This window comes from Onychomys torridus, chromosome 16 (assembly GCF_903995425.1).
Source record: "Onychomys torridus chromosome 16, mOncTor1.1, whole genome shotgun sequence".
NCBI lineage: Eukaryota > Metazoa > Chordata > Mammalia > Rodentia > Cricetidae > Onychomys > Onychomys torridus.
The window spans coordinates 47,815,496-47,836,640 of record NC_050458.1 but is presented as its reverse complement, the minus strand read 5'-3'; the positions used below and the strand labels follow the sequence as shown (position 1 = coordinate 47,836,640).

At 53.0% G+C, this 21,145-nt stretch overlaps 1 protein-coding gene across 2 annotated transcripts in view; it reads left to right on the top strand.

Moving 5' to 3' along the window:
* Window positions 1–5,741: 5,741 nt before the first annotated feature.
* Nfam1 (NFAT activating protein with ITAM motif 1) overlaps window positions 5,742–21,145 on the top strand; it is a 36,755-nt gene continuing 21,351 nt past the window's right edge. Inside the window, exon 1 of one of the 2 annotated variants that reach the window (XM_036208321.1) lies at window positions 5,742–5,933. In XM_036208321.1, the coding sequence (XP_036064214.1) occupies window positions 5,858–5,933 (76 nt within the window). In that variant the 5' untranslated portion in view covers window positions 5,742–5,857. Of the gene's footprint in view, window positions 5,934–9,772; window positions 9,949–21,145 lie in introns of those variants that run through there. The other variant, XM_036208320.1, reaches the window with a different exon arrangement.

The following is a 21,145-nucleotide window of genomic DNA, read 5'->3' as shown; positions in this document are numbered from 1 at the left end:
TCCAGGTCGAGGTATCTGTGGCAGTACACTCCCTCTGAAGGTTCCAGGCCAGGGTCCTTCCCCTCCTCCAGCTTCCTCCATCACAGGCATACAAGCAGACATATTTTATGTGTATGGGTGTTTTACCTGCATATATGTCTGTGTACAGTACGTGTGCCTAGTGCCCACAGAGACCAGAAAAGGGTTTTGTATCCCCTAGGACCTTAGTTACAGACAGTTGTGAGCTGACGATTGGTTCCGAGTCCTCTGCAAGAGCAGCCAATGCTCTAACCTGCAGGGCCATCTCTCCACCCACCGAACATCTGGACTCCAGTTCACTTCCCGTGGGCTCCCCTGTGTTCTTACCGTATTCGCTGCTCTTCCTCCAAGGACAAAGGGCACTTCAGTCTGGGGTGACCTCATCTTGAGATAAAAGTGGTTTTGGTTTTGTTGTTGTTGTTGTTTTGTTTGTTTATTTGTTTTTTAGAGCTGAGTATTGAACCCAGGGCCTTGCGCTTGCTAGGCAAGCGCTCTACCACTGAGCTAAATCCCCAACCCTGATAAAAAAGGTTTTTTACTGTACTTGGGGGATAGGGGTGAATACTGGAACATGAAGAACCCAGTTGAACAGCAAGGGCAGGACCAGCCACTGGCTGACCTCTGCCATCACCCTCAGACCTCCTGCAGGACTCTCCCAGCCCGTCTGTCCAGTTCATTCTCCAGTCCTTGCCTGGGGCAGGTGAGCTCAAGCCACCACTAAGCGGAGAGAGCGTCACAGCTTGTCATTCCTCACGAGGCCTATGGTTCCCCCTCCTTTCTCTGGACAGTTTCCTCACATGTTTCTGCTGGGCCTGGCCTGCCCAGCAACACCCCCCCTCCACTCCTCAGCAATGGGGTCTTGCTTTTCCTGCCCTCCCTCAACTTCCAGGTCATATAACTGGTCAGATTGTCCCCAATGTGCTCTCTGTCCCTCTGCCTTCTGCACAAGGCTAGCACCTTTTCCCACTTCAGACAGCCATGCAGACTTGGCTCTCCCATGCTGAGGGAGCTCGCCTCCTCCTGAGGTAGCCAACCTGCCAGGCTCCAGCAGTGGCTGCCCCATGCTGATCTGGGTAGGGCCGGCTGCCCACTGGCTCAAAGCCCATCAGCTGGCCTGGGAAAGATCACCTAGCTGTCCTTATGCATAGAGATGACGGGGAACCTTCAAATAGAAAGGGTTGGTGCTAAGGCCTGATTGGGACAGGCATCTTCCCCAAAGAGCAAGCAAGCCAGATTCCCCATGAAAGATCTAGGCTTTCAGTGTCCACAGAGGCAGAAAATGATTAAGGTTATGGGGTTCCCTAAGGTGGGACACATTTTTGGTTATCCCCCGTCTCTCTGTCTCTGTCTGTCTCTGTCACACACACAAGGTCTCATGTAATCCAGGCTAGCCTCAGTGGGATTACAGACATGACCCACAGACCCGCATCCCTCCTGCCATCACAGACAGACTACAGCATGCCCCACTTTTTCCCTTACAGACTTTACAGGTCATACTTTTTGAACTCTGGGATTCACTCTGAGCCCCCAGCACCCTCCCTGACCCCTGCCCTACTCCACTGGCCTCCTTCCAGACACTCCCAAGTCCCAGTGTGCCCTGGTTCTTCTAGTCACCCAACCATCGAAGAAGGCACACCATCTCAGCTGAGGCTTCCCTTTCCCCTAGGGCTTTTCGAGAAGCTCAAGGGAGAAAATGGTTGAAAACCTGTTCAGTAACCCTGGGATTTGCTGCCAAATGAGAAAGCTCATTACTAAAGACTCCACACAGAACACTCAGGCAGGAGGACTCCATCAATCTCCCATTCTGTCAGTGAGGAGGGTGTGGGGGACACACACAGCAGACATCACCTTATCCCACACATCTGGCTTGCCACCGCTCTTCCTGGCCCACCCCAGGGTTCAGGAGCATCCGATCCTTGTCCAGGGTGCTGACCCTCTGGAGAGGGTATCGACCCCTCTCCTCAGGGTGACTCTGGCAGAGCAGGGAGGAGCAGGGGCCAGGGGAGCCTCAGGGGTACAGGTGATAAAGGGACTGACAGGCTTGTGGTTGCCCTGATGCACGACCAGGGTGCAGTACGTATGATTCTGAGAGATTCAGAACATCCCTCAATCGCCACAATTTTCAGAAAATGGATGAAAAGCTCATCAAACAGGCTTTTGATGCCAGGATGAAGAGCAGGCGGGTTGAGTTGGAGGCAAAGTGCGGGCTGGAGTTCTCCACAGCAGGAGGAGGGGCCTGTCATCCATCAGGCCTGAGTGGGGGAACCACAGGAGGTCTTTCAGTTTTCCTTCTGGAGTCTGTGTGCTGAGGCAGCTGTGGCTAGCATGGCAGAGGGCCTAGAGTATGCAGGGACAGGCTAAACCCGGGCGCTGTAGATCCCTGGAGGCCCAGTTTAGAGGAGAGTTCAGAATCCTGATCCCCTGAAATACCACCCTGAGACACACGAGCTCCAGGCCACCCGAGCAGAGTCCTAATTGACAATTCTGCTCAGACAGAACGAGACCACCCTACTGCAGAGATGCCCCATACCAACTATGGCCTCTCAGAGTTTACGGGCATATCTACGGCAGGAACGGGGACTGTTCTCAGTTTACCGACAAGGAAAGTGACATAGACCTCCTGGACAGTTTGCCTAAGGTCTCCCACAGGAACAGCAGGGTAGCGCCTTGAACCCAGATATCCTGCCTAAGGCAGAGCCAGTATTTCCCAGAAAGGTTGTTTGGGAAGCTGGGCCTCCTGAGTGTAATGTCAGCACTCCAGAGGCTGAGACAGGGGGATTATGAGTTTGAAGCCAGCCTAGGCTACATAATGAGGTCAAGGCCAATCTGGGCCACATAGTGAGACTGTGTCCCAAAGGAAATCTATCAGGAGTTTGGGCACTGAATCTTTTGTGGGGACTTTCTCTGGAGCAATGAAGAGATGGTTGCCAGGCTCCGCCCACCTCTCTGTATTGCATGCCAGCGACACACAGTAAAAACACATTCTTTCCGACCTCGGAACTGTGTGTGTAATTGCATCACGTTCACGGGGTCAGCTGCATCCCAAAGCTTGCAAACGTGATTCTTTTCAGCCTCAGATCTTGTTCCCCTTCTTCCTGCCCATCCAGTCAGATGGTGTTAGCCAGACCATGCATATTTTGGAAAAATTGACTTGGGAATGCATTTCACGTGGAATTTGGGGTATTCCCTATGACTTGAAGTTACCACTGTATGTAGTTCAATTACCGTTTGCTGTCCAAGGGTGCATATGGTTTCCAGGGCACTCCCACCGAGGCATGAAGGGAAAAAAAAAAAAATCAATGGATGGGATGGAGAGGATTTAAATTTCTTGCTGGTTCGGCATGAAATGCTGACACTAACAAAGCTAACAGAAGAGCTCAGAATAGGTCTCCTGCAGGGAGGTTTCAAAGCAACACTGGGTAGAAGCAGGGTCCATCCAAGGAGTTTTAAGATAAGGGCTCATTCAGAAAACCCACCACGCCACGAGGCCAGGATTTGTGCCGTTCCTACACAAGAGAAACTGGATCCTGAAGTTACCACGCTTTCCATAGAATATCCTGTAGTAAAGGGGATGTAGCTCAGGAGAACATTTGCCTAGCATGCACCACCAAGCCCTGGTTTTGAGCTCCCACACTGTATAAACCAGGCATGCCAGCACACACCTGTAATCTCAGCACACACCTGTAATCCCAGCACACACCTGTAATCCCAGCACACACCTGTAATCTCAGCACACACCTGTAATCATCTCAGCCTTAGGAAAGCTGAGGCAGGGGAATCAGGAGTTGTTATTTGAGACAGGGTTTCTCGGTGTTAACAGCCCTGGTTGTCCTGGAACTGACTATGTAGATCAGGCTGGCTTTGAACTCAGAGATCCGCCTGTCTCTGCCTCCTGAGTGCTGGGATTAAAGGTGTGCGCCACTGCACCCAATGGTCTTTTTAAAAAATTTCTGCTGCTGAGCTGTCCACTCAGGCTACTTGACCTGTGAGCTTCTCCGGTCTGTCGGCCTTCTCCTCATCGAGTGCTGGGATCACAGGTGACTATTGCACTGGGTTTCTCGAGTGGGTTCTGGGGACTGAACTTGGGTGGGTAGGCTTTTGTCTGCCATGCCATCTCCCCAGCTCAGTAACGTCATTTTCTATATCAATCTCGGTGGGCAGTGGGTTGTTTTAGGTTGGTGGAAGTGAAGGGGCGGACTCCTCTGAAGCAGGCCCTCCCCTAAGGGCCACCCTGCCTGGCTCTCTACAGGACCAGACAGGCCCTGCCGCGTGGGAAGCACACTTCAGTCAGCCTCCCAGGCGGGCGACCACCAAAGGCTACCCAGGTCCCCAGAGGAAGGAGGGATTCAAGTATGGAGAGGAGGCACTGAGGGGTTCCACAGCTGCTTGCTCCAGCTGGAGCTCAAGGGGAAAAGAGGAACGCATTCCAGGGAGAATCTATGGCCCAGCTTGAGGGAGGAAGCCGTGGTACCTCGGCTTCGGTCCCATTCAGACCCCAGCGGGGCACCAGGGAAGGCAAGCGGGAGTGTCTCCTGTGGGCAAGGGGACAGGTCAAAGGGTCAAGGATGTCCTGGACTGAGAAGGAGAGGGGAATCAGAATCTCTGCCCAATCTGACCAGCCCCATGAATCCCACCCCGCAACTCCAACCTTCAGCTGCCCCGACAAGTGGGGGAGGTACCTGGTCTCCCTTTCCCATCCTATCTCCTGTCCCACACAGGCCCCTGCCACCTTCCCAGACGTGTCACCCTACAGAGTCCTCCATCCCAAACGGCACAAATCCTCCAGGTCTGTGGCCTTCACGTCCCCTTGATGAACCCTTATTGTACGTGATTCCTCCAACAGCCTCCATGTATAAGGACCTACACAAGGTCTTTAGAAGAGACAGGGTCCCACATAGCCTAGGCTGACCTTGAACTCTTAATCCTCCTGCCTCTACCTCTCAAGTACTAGCATCACAAGTGTGTACATCACACCCAGCTAATGCAACCTTTCTGTTATTACCTTATTCTTGCCAAGTGATTTCACTTCTATGTTTCAATTCTTCCTTTACCAGTTTCAAGGTGGGATCACAACACACACACACACACACACACACACACACACACACACACACACACACAGTGGGGGACGGGAGGGAGGCCCTGCACACACAAGTCCCATAGAACCAGAGAACTGTGGGTGACAAGGCGTGAGTTTGCCTCAGGGGAGGCTAATTGTTTCCTTAATTGGCTGAGGCTGCCCCTGGAGAACCCCGGCCTGGAAAGTCCCCAGTTGTGCCTGAAGAAGATGGGGTGAGTTTGCCTGGAGGCCAGTGAGCAGCTGGGAAGGAGACGCCCCCAGAAGAGATTAGAAAGTGCCTCCAGTAGAAGCAGCTGTCTGGAAGAAGTTAGTGAATTGGCCACGTGCCCCACCCCCACCAAGGGCGGCAGGGCCTCAGAGGCGCACTGGGGTCTGGTCTAGGTTCTTCTCGACACATTGTATCCCGCCTGTCCCTGACCTCCGTCCCACTGCCCCACCTTGCTGCCGTTCATGTCTGGGCCTAAGTTGGCAAGGTGGTGGCCTCTGCGTGGCCCGGGTTCCTTAAAGGGGCAAGGGCCACGGGTGGGGGATGGGGGTGGGAGGAGTGTCTCATTTGAGGCATTCCCACGTCAGCCACCAGGTGGCGCCATCGGCACAGAACAGTCCCAGGGCTGTCCATCATGGCCCGAAGGGAAATCCCAAGGCACAAGCACCGTCTCAGCTTTGACAGCTGCTCCCTGGGACCGGCAGCAATTAGCTTCCTGGGTGGTGCTTGTTTCTTCCCGTGACACAGCCGTGTCAAGAGCCCCACAAGACTGCATGGTGAACACGGAGGAAATGTTGGAAACGGAGCTACCTTTGTTTTTCATGTTTGTAGATGTCGGTGTTGTTGCAGGTATGTATTTAACAGGCAAACCCCAGGTGCTGGTCCTAGACCCTCTGGTCCCCTTTGCCACCTCCAAACAGCTAGTTTATTCTATTTACCTCATTATATTTGTAAAATGAGAGTTAGGATAGCAGCTTTGATTGGAAAATCAGGGCAACTGCAGGAGCCCACAGGGCCCAAGGGCAGACCCAGGATCCCAAGTTCCTACCTGACTGCTTCCTTGCTTCCAAGCTCAAGGGGCTTGAGGCAAGTGGGTTGTTACTCTGTGAACTTCATTTTGCTAATCTGCAAATTAGGGGCAATGATAATTCCTCCCACACAAGGTTTATGTGGCCGTGGAAGTAGCACATGCGTGAGAAGCCTTTAAAACTAGGTCTGATATGGGAGGGACAGCCAGAGATATAGGGCAACCTGAACTGAGAAGGGATTTGGAGATGGGCCAGCCTGGGCTTCTTGCCAGGGCAGGAACCTCCCCTCAGCGTGTGGGGTGATGGGTTCCAGATGGGCTTGCCTGTTTCCAGTGGCAGAGAGTGCATTCCCTCCCAGGTAAGGAGGTGGCCCACTGAGGGCCAGCTCATGATTGTATTCGTGTCCATTCCCAGAGTCATTGACAATTCTCTTGCCTTGTGTCGGTGAGGGCCCAATTAGACCCGTCAGGCTGGTGATCCACTCAGCCAAAGGCCTGCACCACCCAACTGCAGATCAGTGTCCCAGTGCTGGAGAGGGTTCTTCCCAAATGCAAGCCCGGTGTTCCTAGGACAGAAGGTTGCCCTTGCCACCGTGGGCACATGAGGTACCGGAAGGACAGAAGGATGTCTCTCTGACACCCTAGACAGAAATGTCTCTAGAACCAATAGAATGGATCGCTCTTGTTTGAACCACTAGGTCGGAACAAAGGGCCCCTCTTGACCGGGGTCTCCTTGCTGATGGATTTCTTGGGAGCTAGAATCTTGAGGAAGAAGAGGTGACGTGAAGCTGGGCTGGAGATCTCTTGTCTGAGCCCTTCTGTTTCTGGGAGAAGAACCTCCAAACTCAGGCCAGGCAGCAGCAGCTGGGTCCAAGCTCCCTTTCTGGGGTCTGTTTTTCTTGGGATGCTCTGAGGGCAAAATTCTGATTTCGGTTTGATGTCTTTACTGCCTGGCACACAAGAAACACCCATGAAGTCAACTGGAGGCTGGCGAGTTGGTCTTCTTAGGGAGGTTTTAGTCTTAGTATCCAGGTGGCTCTGGGGGGGCTGGGGGACTGCAAGAGACCACGTGCTCCCAGGTTCCCGTCTACTTCCTCTTTCAGGGATGTCCATGAAGCCCTCCGAGGAGCCCACCATGCTTTGTTCCTTCCCCAACATCCCTCTTTGCTCTGTGTGCTATTCTAAAGAGTCGCAGCATTAGGAAGGTTGAGAACCACTGGACTGGTAGAGTACTGGTTAGAAACTACCTTGTCTTCCCTGTGCCTCAGTTTCTGTGTCTATAAAATGGGAGCAATCTCTGCACAGGATTGCTGGGAGCATTGAGTTAGAAATGAAAAGCTCATGAAGAGTGTTCCATGTCAACAGCTAGGCTGGACCACACAGTCATACTGAATTGATCTGGGTTATTGCTGCTCCCTTTAGACAGGATTCTTTAAAGCTGGGCTCTTACCCTTCTGTATCTGTTCAGAAGGCCAGTGCTTTTAGAGGCTTGGCCTAGCAACGTGTAAAGGATAGATGGTAGGTAAGTTGGTAGATGCCGAGCGAGACTCTAGCCATGGCCCAGAGGTACTGTCCCCAACGAGGTCATCTACAGTGTCAAGCTCAACGGCATAGCCCAGAGCTGTGACACCTCAACCCTTTCCTGTCTTCCTATCTTCAGGGCCTCCATTCTGCCTATTCACAGCTCCCGCCCAGGGTGCAGGCCTGGAAAAACCAATGAGCGGAATGGAGCCCCGCTGGTCTGCCACTCACAGCCCTGGGTGACAGGGTGCTGCAAAGTTGTGGTGATCATTAGGTTTCTGAATGTGCTGTGGTTTAATTTCCTTCATGTTGTCTCTGGGCCAGAGGGGCTCTTTTCCTCAGGCCTGTGCCCACCTCTCTTTCCGGGAGATCAGAAGCGCATAGTGAACCAGCCACTCGGCTGTTGTCTCCGCAGTCACAGCTGTGTGCCATGCTGTGGTATAGGTGTGGGCCTCAGCAGCCCCACTGGGAGCCCAGGGAGAACTGGGCCTCTGAGCAACTCCCTTACCAGGCACAAAGTCTGTCGAGCTGAAGACCTGGGATGCCGAGCAGAGCCAAACACAGGCAGGCAGGAGCAGTGAGCTGGCACCGGGGCAGGCATGGGGACAGCATTAGTGTTGGAGAAGCAGGGCTCTGTGCTTCATGCAGTCTGGCACTCAGGCACCTCCAGGTGCCAAGTCATGAGGAAACTCACGGAGGCACAGACCGAAGCCTTTAAAATGCTCCCTCTGTGCACCGAGGCATTAACATGACGTTTATCACCATGGCACCGAAAAGCTTAGACAACCTGCTCCCCACAGGAGCTGGGGAGCGGCATGAAGCAGATTATCCACGCTTCGCTGTGACACCCGTGATCATGTATCACCTTGATGGATCAACAGCCAATACCTCCTGGGTCCCGGCCCGCCCCTTCGCGATGCATCTTCTCCTGTTCATATGTCTTCCTCAGCGGGTGGGTGGCCTATGGCAGCTTGCCTCCACGCTCCAGCCTCGGGGTTACTGCTCCGGAACACCCGGCAGCTTTCACCATTCCTGTGCAGAGGCCAAAGGGAGGGGGCTCAGGCAAGACCCCCACATAAGCCCATGGTGACATCGTGAGACCTCAGCCACGTGCCCAGCTTCCACCGCGGTGGCAGAAATGGCAAAGGAAATTCAGGTATAAATCTGTCTGGCCTTCCAGTTTATGCCCACCAGTCTTGCCCATATCATGGACAAGCAAAGCAGCCTCAGGCTGAAGTTTCTCATTGGTGGGGTGGGGCCGTTCAGGACTCTCTCAGGTTAGTGGTGCTAATGGGAAAACTCGGTGCTCAGCAGGTCCGGCACTCAGCTTCCTTCCTGCCCACTTCCTCCACCTGCCCATGCAACCCCTGCCACTCAGGACACAGGCTCCAGGACTCCAAGAGTTCTCCCTAGAGTCTGCTAAGGATTGGGGCCTGGCAGTAGGCCATCATTGTCGCCTCTAGAAAGGTAGGGCCAATGAGAGCAGAGCTGATGGGAAAGCTGTGTAATGTCTCGTTTGGGGGACATGGGGTGAACTCAGGCTAGGGGAGCCACCAGGAGGAGTAAGGACAGTTAAGGCAAATCAAGAGGAGTTTCTCTGAAGAGCCTTCCCAGGCCCTCGCTTGGCCAGTGCCTACTCTCGTCCCTGGAGTGTTAGGGTTCCCTCTGAGGCTGAGTAGCTCAGGCCCTTCAGGCTTACAGTCTGCCATTCCTCCACCTCAGCCTTCCTCTTCCTATGCCCCCCCCCAAAAAACCCCCACTCTTCAGGACACCTTCTCAAGGAGCTGCAGGAACATTGCAGAGGAGCCACCTGAGCAGGTGGGATTGTGGTCAATTTTAGGGTTTTAGACATGTAAAGCACTAACCGAAGGAGCGTGGTTACCACTGTTTCCAGGGCAGGATCCTCCTCTGCAAGGGGCCAAGGAAGCTGACAGGAAGCTGGGGGGCGGGGTCTAGGTTCTCACCTCTTCTCTGAGTCCCAGGCTGCTTATCCGTTGGAACCCCCACTAAGGCTGCTCCCACTATTTCAGAGGGAAGTCGGGGTTACAGAAGAGAGGAACAGCTTGAGGAAGCAGAAAGGCATCCAGAGGAGGAACTCACGGGGACACAAAAGGGAACTGTGTGTCGGGGCAGTGGCCATAGCCTCTATTGATCAAGCGTCCTGCTCGCAGGTCGCAGTGTTGGAGTTGAAGCGTCGGATGGAGAGCCGGCTTCTGTGGTGTTGGGCCCGGGTGGGATGCCTGCACCCTCCCAGCTGGCTCTCAGCTTGGTGGTTCCTCTGGTTGCTGCTGGTGCCCTGGACCCCGCAGCTAGCAGGCAAGTCTCCTCCTCATGTCCTCTTGTTCATGTACATCAGAGTGACTTTCATCCAGAGGGAGCAGCTAATTCTCGGGACCTGCCTCTGGGGATTTGCGGGTTGCTTTTGAACACTGTAGACTCCACAGGGGAAGTCTTTGGGAACTCAGATGTTTAGCTAATGCCTTGCCAAGGTGGCGTTTGAAGAGGTGGGGGGGACAGTGCCGGGTCTTCACTGCCGTGTTAACAGCTTCCCTGACAGCATCGCTTGGGCCCCTGGTCCTTAAACAAGGAGAGTGGGTGCTGTGTTTTGAGGTCAGGTATGGAGTCTGTGGAAGAAACAGCTCTTTATGTGGGTGCTGTGGTAGAGCTATCACGTTGAATCTGTCAGGTGGGCAGAGCTGCCCTGGGTGCCATTGTTGGTGGTTGGTTAACCATAGAGGACATAGATAGGATGGTAGCTAGCCAGAGCATGGCGCCCTGGGGCACAGTTACTGTTAAGGCCACACTTCCCACTTCCTGAAACACAGCCAGAGGCCAAGGATTTTATGACCCGTGTGAGTGGGGCCAACACTGTTGCCTTTTCCTGGTTCCAGGCTCCCTTGGAATCTGGGAGATCTGGATCCAGAGCAGGCTATGGGATGGGGGAAGAGTTTGTCCAGGCCAGTGTATCTCGGAGGGTGTCCTCCTCAGAATAGCTTGCACCACTCCCTGGCAGTGTTGGGGCAGGTCTGTCAAGTACTGTGTGTCCTTGCCCTGGCCTGGCCGGGCTAGCATCTGGCTCATGACAGACCCAGGGCCACTCCACCATGGCGGCTGAGTGTGTGCTTTCTTCTCGGTTTGACTTCTATTTATTTATTTTGTAAGAGTGTACGTGCCATGGTGAGTGCGCAGAGGTCGGAGGGCACCCTCAGGTGCCCTCCTTGCCTTCCACCTTGTCTGAGATGGCATTTCTTTGTTTGTCCCTGCTGCCTATGCCAGGCTAGCGGACCTGCAAGCTTCCAAGGATTCCGTCGGTGCCCCCCCCCATCTTATGGCAGGAACAGTAGGGTTATAGACACACGCTACTGTGCTTTCTATGACTTCCAGGGATTCGAACCCAGGTCCTCACACATCCACCGCAAGCATTTTCCCGCTGAGGCCTCTCCCCAGGGCCACTTAGACTTTGAGGAGGTGACTAGGAGTTGCGTCTGCCCTGACTGTGTCACATCCCCCTTTTCGTTTAATAACAAACCGTTATTCTGATAATCAGGAATTAGCATTCACTGAACCTTTACATAGACCCAGCACTGAATGTCCTCGGCGTCACGTCACCGATAGGGAGTCAAACCCATGGAGGTCTGTCCACAAGTCTGAAGTCAGGCAGTAGAGTGGAAGGTAGGCTATAGGCGAGGGTCAGCTTCAGACTCAGCCTCGGCCCAGCCAGAACCCTGCCCAGTGGACTCTGCTATTACTTTGCAAAGACCGTTCTTCATAGGAAAATTTACACTGGAGGGGTGGGGGGAGCCGGGAGCCAACTCGGGCAGTCTCAGAGCAGGCTGGGGGACAGACCCTGTGGCTTGTCTTCTTTAATGTTGTTCTACACTGCTCACCCCAGACCTATGTAAAGACAGCCAGAAGATAGACAGGACCTGTTACCGACAGTGTGTTTGAACTTACATGTAAGTGAGATGTTGTGACCCATTCCTGTAATCCCAGGACTTGGGAGTCTGAGAATTGCTGTTAGTTCCAGACTAGCTTGGGTCACAGAGTGAGACCCTGTCTCAACAACCCTCATTCCCCACTTTAGAGAAATAAAAAAGTCCCGCTTAGTCATTTTAACTTACTCTCCCGCAAGTTCCCATCTTTTCCCTGTGTGGTTCTCGTCTCCAAAGGCCAAGGACTGACTTGGAGGCTTTGCTGGCCAAGCTTCTGCAGCTGCAGGGAAGCTGTTTTGAAAGAGGATGCGCTACAAACAAAAACAGAAACAGATTTTCTTCCCCCCCTGCATTGCAACAAACCCTCTGCTATAGAGAAGTTCTTCCTGTTCTTGCATGAGAAGAGAAGGCCTTCTCCTTCGCTTCTGGAGCTGATTAGGAACACACAGGCCCTCATCTCATTTCCACCCCCTGTCAATCCCGCCCCCTTGTCCATCACAGCTTCTGCTTTTCCCCACATGCCTGTAGCAGGCTTTAAGAGCTCTCCCATACATCCTTGTCTGCGAGGGCCTGAGTGTTCTCTCTCTCTCTCTCTCTCTCTCTCTCTCTCTCGGGTTTGTGAAACAGGGCTTCCTAAATAGCCTCCAACTCATGGCAATCCTCCTGTCGCAGCTTCCTCCTGAGTGCTAGAATTATAGGCTTGCATTACCATACCTGATTCTGTAAGAGTAGAGTCCGTCTTCTTTCTCCTCCTTCTTTTCCTCTTCCTTCCTTTCTTCTTCCTCCCTCTCATTTGGTTTATTGTTATTACTATTATATTATTGTGTGGGTGTGCGATGCAAGCATTTCACACAGATCAGAGGATGACATTGTGGAGTCAGTTCTCTCCTTCCACTTTTACATGGGATCTGAGGATCGGACCCAGGTCACCAAGACTGCACCACAAACGACTTTACCCACTGAGCCATCATCTTGCTAGCCTTCCTTCCTTCCTCCCTGCCTCCCTCCCTCCCTCCCTCCCTCCCTCTCTCTCTCTCTCTTTTCCTTCCTTCCTTCCTTTCTTTCTTTCTTTCTTTTTTTTTTTTTTTTGAGACACAATTTCAACGCGTAACTTGTAATTTGTCATATAGCCCTGGCTGGCCTTGAGTTCTCCATCCATCTTCCTGCCTCACTTTTTTCAAATGCTGAGATTCCAATGCTTCCTTTGACTTCTTTGTGACTTGGGGTAATCAGCTTGTTTCTGGGCCTCGGTGTCTTGGACGAATGTCAGTCATTTTCTCTGCCGACTGTTTTCAGCTTTACTGATTTCTCTCTCAAATACCCATGGCGGAGGGAGGGAATTGAAGTGGCTTACAGAGCCTCTGGGGCCACAGGTCTCTAGACACTGTGGGCGACAGAAGTGAACAAGGCCCAGGCCCCCTCTCTCAGTCGGGTGGAGATCATGAGGCTTGTCCTAGGAAACAGGACCCAGATGGAGTTCATGTGTGCATCTGACTGTGCTCTCTGGCCTCAGATGTCATCCCTCTCTTTGTTCCCAAACATGAATAGTGGCTCTGCCTTCTGCAAGCTAAGGCTTCCTGCCTCCCTCCCTGCCTCTCCAGCCTCTGTCACCACTGGTCCCTGCCTTTCATCTTCGTTTAATCCCAATAAAGAGCTTGGGAGGCAGAGGCCTGCAGAGAGGCAGTGTAGTGCCGAGGTGGGCTCAGGCAGTGTGGGAAAGGCTACCTGCTGCAGAGGGCACTGGCTGGGGGCCGGACCCAGAGGAGGGCAGAGCGGGTGAGCTGGCAACAGGCACAGCATGGATAAAGGCCGGGAGGCCAGAAGACAAAGCTGCGGAAAGGAACAGTCAGAGGTTCTGTGTGACTGAAGAGGAGAGTCTCCCAGAGCAGTGGGATGTGAGACTGTTGCCAGCGGATTATAATGCCTGTCAGGTAGAGGTTCAGACACTGTCCCAGTAGGTCCTATCCTCAATGCCTTCTTCATTGTAATTGTGAAATGTAATACACATACTGGAAAGTATGGTGATGAATTTATAAATACTACCCTCCCCCCCCAAAAACAAAACAAAACAAAACAAAAAACGTGCAACATAGGGCAAGCCAGAGAACATTCTGGAACATTCCAGAACATTCTTCCAGAGACACCGTTTCTCCCCTTAGAGGTATTGCTTTCTTCTGATTGATCATGGACATGGAGCTGCTAGGTAAACCTGGACCTGTTTCTTTATACTTTCATCATTTAGCACAAAGTTACTTATGGCGGAGTAGTTTGGCTGCTTTGTTTCAACACTGAGTGTGAAAACTCACACACACTAAGCAGGTGCGGGACCACTGAACCTAGTTTGTCTGCTTTTAAACTTGATGTAACTGAAACGCTACTGTGTATACTCTTCTGTGGGGTGTCTCTTGGATTCAACATTATGCCTTTTAAGGTATATCCAGCAGATAAGAAGTAGGTGACATTTGTTTCTGCTACTGAGTAAAAGTAGCAGGTTATGGCCCCTGGACTAAATCCAGCTGAGAGTTATGAGTAGTTTTTCATATTTTTTTGAAATGGTATGGAGGCAGGGGAGAAATCAAAAGAAAAATATTTCATGACATGAAGCTTACACCAAGTTCAAATTCCCATGTCCATAACTAAGTTTTCCTGGGACACAGCCGTGCTTTTTGTTCATGGACCATCTGTGACGGCAGAGTAGCTGGGACATAACCAATATGGCCCACAAGCCTGCCATGTTGTGTGGACACCTGCTGTAGAACGTCCTGCTAAGTGAACACACTGCAGAGTCTGTAACCGTGCTGGGCATTTCAGGGGCGTCCTGTTTAGGGCTGTGACTATATACATGGTCTCCAGGTGTGTATGTGTGCCTCTGTGTGTCCCCGGGGATTAGGCTCCAGGGCACATGCTCCCACTGAAGCCACTTCTATCATCCTGTGTGGCTGGATGTTGAATGTCCACAGAATGGGGACCACATGCAGCCCTATGGCTTTACTCCGTGACTCCCAGCACGGTGCTCAGCACCCAGGGGGATACTCAGAAAAAACGGTAACAATAGCTACATTAAGCAGCTCCAGACAGCCCAGTCTTCCCCGGGGGTTAGGATAGTTGTTCATTCTGGTTACACAAGGGGCTGAATGTGCTCTTACTGTCTCTGACCTGTGGCTGCTCTGGCCTTGTGAGTGGGCGTTGACAGGTGTTGGAGAAGCTCACAAGTGAGCATGGGATACCTGCCCTTTCCCCTCCCCTGCTCCTGGTAGCTCTAGCCCAGGTTTATTGTGGTAGGATTCTGGCTGTTGGGGCTGGCGCAGCAACAGAGGAAGATGGTGAAACTCCAGATGAGCCTGAGGAGGTCAGGGAAGACTTGAGGTTGGCAGATGGAGCTCATGGAAGCCTGGCGAGGGTGGCCTGGCCATCCTGGATTTGAGTTCTCAAGAGACTTTGGCCAAGTTACCTGACCACTCGCCACCTCCCTCCCCATCCGCTGAGGTATTCAGTAGTTTCTCATGCAAACCTCTTGCTAACAATGACAGGGGGTCATGTTTGGTACCACTTATACCCTCAAACTGAGGGTGTGTGGGACCTCAGACGTGGGCACAGTGAATAGTGTGGCTTGGTACTTACTTCTCAGGGTGCAATCAGTGTATACCCTGCCCATCGACTCCTCTGGGCCCAGCATTCCCCCCCTGCCACCTTCTCCTCTGTGCCTGGGAATCTCACAGTCTGGGGGTCTCACTAGAGTTCTGCCATACCTCCTGTAGATGACAGTGAGTCACTGTCTCTGTACACACCATCAGAGCCTCTGGAAGGCTGGGCCAGGCTCAGTCCTCTCTGAGGCTGGATTCAGCACAGAGCCTATAGCAGGTGAGGGGCTGCAGGTCCAAGATGGAAGGGCCCATCCTATGGACACTCTTAGCTGGGACTTAGGGGCTCTTGGTTTCACCCGTCTGTTTGATAGGTGGCTGAACTTGGGGGTTTGTTCTAGGTGTTGTGGTCCTAGCAGGGTGCTTAGAAGTGGTTGGCCTGCTCGGACACCTGCCTGCGGAGGTACTCTGGTAGAGAAAGGGAGGGCAAACCGCAGGCCCGCCTGTTGCTGCTGAGCCGGCAGAAGCGGGCCATGGAGCCCAGGCAGGGGTGCCCTCTACTGTGCAGGCTGAGTCTCACCAAGTCAGGGTGGGCACAGGCCTACATTCAAAATGTGTGTAGCCGTGGACTACTCAAGTGTGCCCTTCTTAGGCCTTCTCACGCCAAGGAGCCCGGGCACCAGGAGACAGTGGGCTGTTCATACAGCCTCACTTCCAGCAGTTGGCCCCTAGGGGGGTGAACTTCGTGAGAGCCTTTCCTCACTTTTCAGAACAAAGCTGAGCCATCTGGGGCAGGTTAGGCTGTGCCAAGGATCTTAGGATCCTAGGAGGTGGACAAGGTAAGAAAAGCTGCAGATATCAAAGATAGCAGGGCAGCTGGGGAGCCCAGGAGGAAGGGACGCCACAGACAGAGGTCTGCAGGTCAGGAATCAAGACCGGAAACAGTGGGAGTCACAGAACAGCCCCTGTTGTCTTTACAGATCTCCTGATGGGCACAGAGGCAGCCTACAAAGCTGTGGTATGGAGAGGGGAAGAGGAGGCCCTAGTGGAAGGAGGCAGCTGAGAGTGTAGGATCTGGGGGGACCCTGAGATTGAGGAGGAGACAGAATGGAAGCTTGTATAGTTGTTTTTTGTTATTTTGTCTTTTTTCCCCCCCTGGAGCTGAGGATTGAACCCAGGGCCTTGAGCTTGCTAGGCAAGTGCTCACTCAACTGCTGAGCTAAATCCCCAACCCCCGTGTAGCTATTTTTTAAGGACAGGGTCTCTCAGAGCTCAGGCTAGCCTCAAACTTGCTATGTAGCCAAGGATGGCTTTGAACTCCTGATCCTCCCTCCTGACTTGACCCCACAGCTTCTGTGATTATAGGTATGCTGTACCACACCTGGTTTATGCCATGCTGGGGACTGAACTTGGGGCTTCACACATGCTAGGCAAGCATTCTGCCAACTGAGCTGCATCTCCAACCCTGAGCTTGTGTTTTAAAAGCAGACTGGGGGGAAGAAAGGTGCAGCCGGATGAGTCACTAATGCTGGGGAAGTTCTAGGTAGCCCAGGTCTCCTGGTTGGAACTCTGTGGTATTCTCTTGTCCTCTTTCGAAAATGCAATGACATTTCCCTTCTAAAGTGAAAGCTCCCAGAGGCTATGCCTGGTTTTCCGCCACCTTCCCGGCTCCAACCTCCCCCAACCTCTTCATTCCCCGATGCCCTGCTCACCCTAGCCACAAACTCTTTTTTTTTCTCGCCTCCTTCTCTACAGTGCCCCGACTCGGTGCCCCGTGGGGAAACTTCTAGACACTGCTTTACCCGAGAGCTTTCTTAGGCTGAAAACTCTCCTGCCTGCCCCTCCCCCACCCGGCTGCCTCCTGCTCTTTTCTCCCTTCAAAGTTCAGCCTGGTAAAGAGATGGGAAAGAAAGAAAGACATCAAAATGTTCGCAGCTGCTCCGTCAGGGTGGCGAACTGCAGACAGTCCGCCTTTCTTCTTGATCCTTCCCTGTGGTTTCCAGAATTTCTACGCGGAGCCGGCCTCACTTTTATGGAGGGAGGAGGTGGGGCCCGGACCTGAAGAATTACAATTCAGAAAATAATGACCCAGTCTGAGGGTCTTTTCCCAGGGAGATCCTGTCCCCTCTCAGGCTGGGTGAGGTCCTGTCCTCTGGGCTTCCACAGTCCGGAGACTTTCCCTTCTGTTGTTTAACTTTCCAACTGAGTCACTCAACCCCTTCCCAGGACCCTGGGGGGGAAGGGGGGGTCCTCCAGCCATTTTACCCATCCCCCATTCAAAGACCGAGACACAGAGTCCTGTTGCTACTCTTTTGTGCTGTCTCCATTTCTACCCATCCTTTGGAGGGTACAGATGGGTAAAAGGGGGACATCGAGTCCCCAGCTAACCCTGGTCTCACTCACCACACAGATGGACTGTGAAGGGACTCAAAGAGAGGCCACTGCCCCTGAAACCCCAGTCAGCACTTGAGAGCGTAATCCAGGCCAAACCCCCGACAAAACGGTCCTTTTGTCTGTATCTCCATGTAACTCTCCTGCACTCCCGGGTCTGAGGTCTGGAAACGTGAGAATAGGATGGGGACAAGCTGTGGAAAGGGCCTGCAGCCAAACCACATCTGTATGCAACTGTGACTCAGAGGTGTCGAGCGGTATGACAGCCCATCTGAGCGTGCCATTTGCAGAACATTAGCACTAAAACTCAGTAAGACACCCACCGTTCAAAGGTCGCCTTTCAGTGCCTGCACCAGCCGCTTGGCAACTGCTTGCCACATCATGAGTGACTGGCCGGCTGCCCTGCAGTGTCCTGAGATTCACACTCAAGGCACATGGCTGAGGCTCAGGGACAAACCAGCAGCCACAGTCCATGTCTTCCTGAGGACCCTTTAGAGGGACCTTTCAAGAGTCGCAGCTCTCTGAGCTGCCAGAATGGATCGGAGGGCAAACCCCAGGCCTCATACAGAGACCGTGGGAAACGGCTTTCCTTTGGAGCTTGGAATCAAAGTGTTTTCCTTTAAAATCGACCTGAGTCAGGGCGGATACCTTTGATCAGCACGCCCGGGCCCTTACTACACTCGGTGCCTTGGGAGGGATTGAGTTGCAGGCAGGGCGGCCAGCCAGCCAAGACTCTGGAGGGGCTGGTGGATTCTGGAGAGCTCACTGGCGAGGTCAGACAGCTGGTGCAGAGTTGGTGTGAGCCAGGGTGAGGGAAAGCTTTAAGCATTAACCCCTCTGTACCTACGGTAGGCATTTATCAAGGTTATTCCTCTCATCCACTTCCTGCTTAAAGGGCCACTGTCTGCCCTCGGACTCAGCCTTGTTTACAAGACTGCTCTGTAGAGAGTTCATGGGGCTGCTTCCTCTTCTGAGAGTCACAGGGTCTCCTTGAGCTGGGCCGACAGTAGCAGCTTCCCCTGATGCTTATAGGACCCAGGTCAGTTCTGAGTATTGCTCTCCCCTCAAGCCTTCCATCTTGTCAGCCTTGTCTGCCTGTTTGCTAATTTGCACATTTAGGGAGATGCCCTCACGTCTTTCAGCTCCCTGGAAAGAGTGTATTCCTTTCAGTTGAGTTTTGCTGGCTCAGACATTTTAGAAACTAGCAGAATAGTGAATACAAGTGTGTGTGTGGGCGGGGGGGGGGGGGGGGCAGGGCTCAGCAATACCCAGAGTCCAGTCTCATCCCTGCTTAATACCTGTACTGCTTGGGCAAACCTCGTCTTGTCTCTGAACCTTGGTTTCTTCATCCATGTAATGGAACTGCAGCTCCTGGTCTCACCTAGGAGTCTAGGCTGTGTGGCGAGGCCAGTACCCAGAAGCATAGCTCAGAAAGGGAGCCTGGATATGGAGAGGGTGACTCTAAGAGCAGGGGCTGGAGGGGACAGGAACCCTAAATCAAAAGCTGCATGTTTTAGGGTGACCCTGTCTGAACTCAGCTGAGAATAACTGAAACCAGGTCACATACGATAGCTGGACCCCACGTGAAATGTGCTCTCTGTGTCTTGTTCTCTATAAATTGCTTGTCTTAATCCTGTGGATTGATTTCAGACTCCCCACTGGGCCTCCTCCAGAGGGGAGCCTCTGCTTGATCAGGAAGGACAGGGCTGTGAGTTTCTAGGAGAGCTGGAAGGGAGGGTAACCCTGTTCCACAGGAAGATGGCAGGAGGGATGTTTGTTGGCCACCCCGAGGAAGACTGTCCGGGTGGGTGCCTACACTCTTGGATCAGGTTCTCTAATTGCAAATTGCTCCCCATCACAGACTCAGCACAGAGGTCCCTGGTGACTCCACCCAGCCCTGACGTCAGTTGAAGTCATCACAGAATCAGCAGAACCTAAAAGGGAAGGCATCAGGCACCAGGGGTGATAGGCTGAGTCTTTCCCAAGGAGACTGAACCCAGATAGGGAGGAGCAGAAGACAGCTATGTGGAGAACACGCTTCCAGACTGCCTGCCCCTCACACAAACTAGACACCTAGCTGGACGCCTCCAGGCTGGGCCACCAGTAGACACTCCAAGGTGACACCAACCTCAGTGTTCAATTATGGAAAGACCTGATGTAGTAATAATAATAATAATAATAATAATAATAATAATGATTGTTATTATTATAAAAACTGGGTCTGGACAGGCCCCGGAGCTCCCACTGTGAGTGTGTCACTTAAACCGGAAGTGTGAGGTCCCACCACGGCCCTGTGAGGGTGGCATTGTTCCTCTTCCCTTGCTGGAGAAGAGTTACTGAAGTCCAGAGAAAGAAAGTTACCTACCTGCTCAAGGTCACACAGCTTTTGAGTGGCAGAGCCAGGATCCACATCTGGGCCTGCCACCTTCAGTTCCTGGGCCCCTCTCATCCCACCCCAGTCTGCAGCTAGGCTCTGTGCTTCCCTCCAGTGCTTGGGGTCTTCTCTGAACAGCTCTGGAAAATGGAGTAGGTGAGCATAGCCGTGGCCTGTGCTTCCTCGCCGGGACTGTGAGTGAGGACAGAGAGGGGCAGAGAGGACTTCAAGACCAAACTGGACAAAGCCAAGCTGAGCACAGAGCCTAGGCCCTTCCTGTCTCTGGCTGGCCCTGCTCCTCTACACACAGGCTCAGGGGCTTTCATCCGGAGACAGATGTCACCCCCACATACATGCCTACAGACACCTGACCTTCAATTCTTCTGGCTTCCCTCTTTTTATCTAGGCCACCATCACACAGGCTTCCAGGTTCCCATCCAGAGACACTCCTACCTGACCTTCGATTCTTCCTGCCTCCCTGTTTCTGCCTGGGTCAAAAGGAGAGGCTCCCTGCTGCTGCAAGAGGAAAGCTCAGGGTCCTCCCTGTCTCCTCACCCACTGCCCTACTCTGCCCTCGTGGAACCCTGCCAAGCCCCGTACCCACGACCTGCCTGACCTCTCCAAAGCGGAGGCATTGAGTCCCTTCCCTTGCAGAGGACACATGGGACTGTTCTTGGGACTGTTTCCCTGCACTGGGTTTGTCTCAGTTTATCCTGAAGGCCTGTGGCACCTTGAGCATGACCAGAAAAGCCACACTAACTTGTGTCAAGGTCCTTGGGACCCTCAGCAGCTCTGGTGACTCTGAGGAAGTCACAGTCTTTGACTACTTCAAATCACCAATGACTTCTTCAATCACCTCCTTCTTCACATCTCCAACCCTGTGATGGCCATGCTGACCTTGGCTTCGGCCAAGGTTGCTCCCTGTGCAGCTAGGAGTCTATGGAGGGTGGGGCCAGATCTCCTCATCTCTCTCCCACTCAGACACTCTCCCACTCTTGTCCTTTAACGTGGTCACGCTGGGTGGAAGTAGACAGAGGGGAACCATGTAGGGTCAGGGCCGCTGTGTTCTGGGAATTGCAATGACAGCAGGTTCCACTCAAGCTGGGTGGGATGGTGCACGCCTTTAATTTCAGCACTCAGGAGGCAGAGGCAGGCAGATCTTTGCGAGTTCAAGGCCAGCCTGGTCTACAGAGTGAGTTGCAGGACAGCCAGCACTACACAGAGAAATCCTGTCT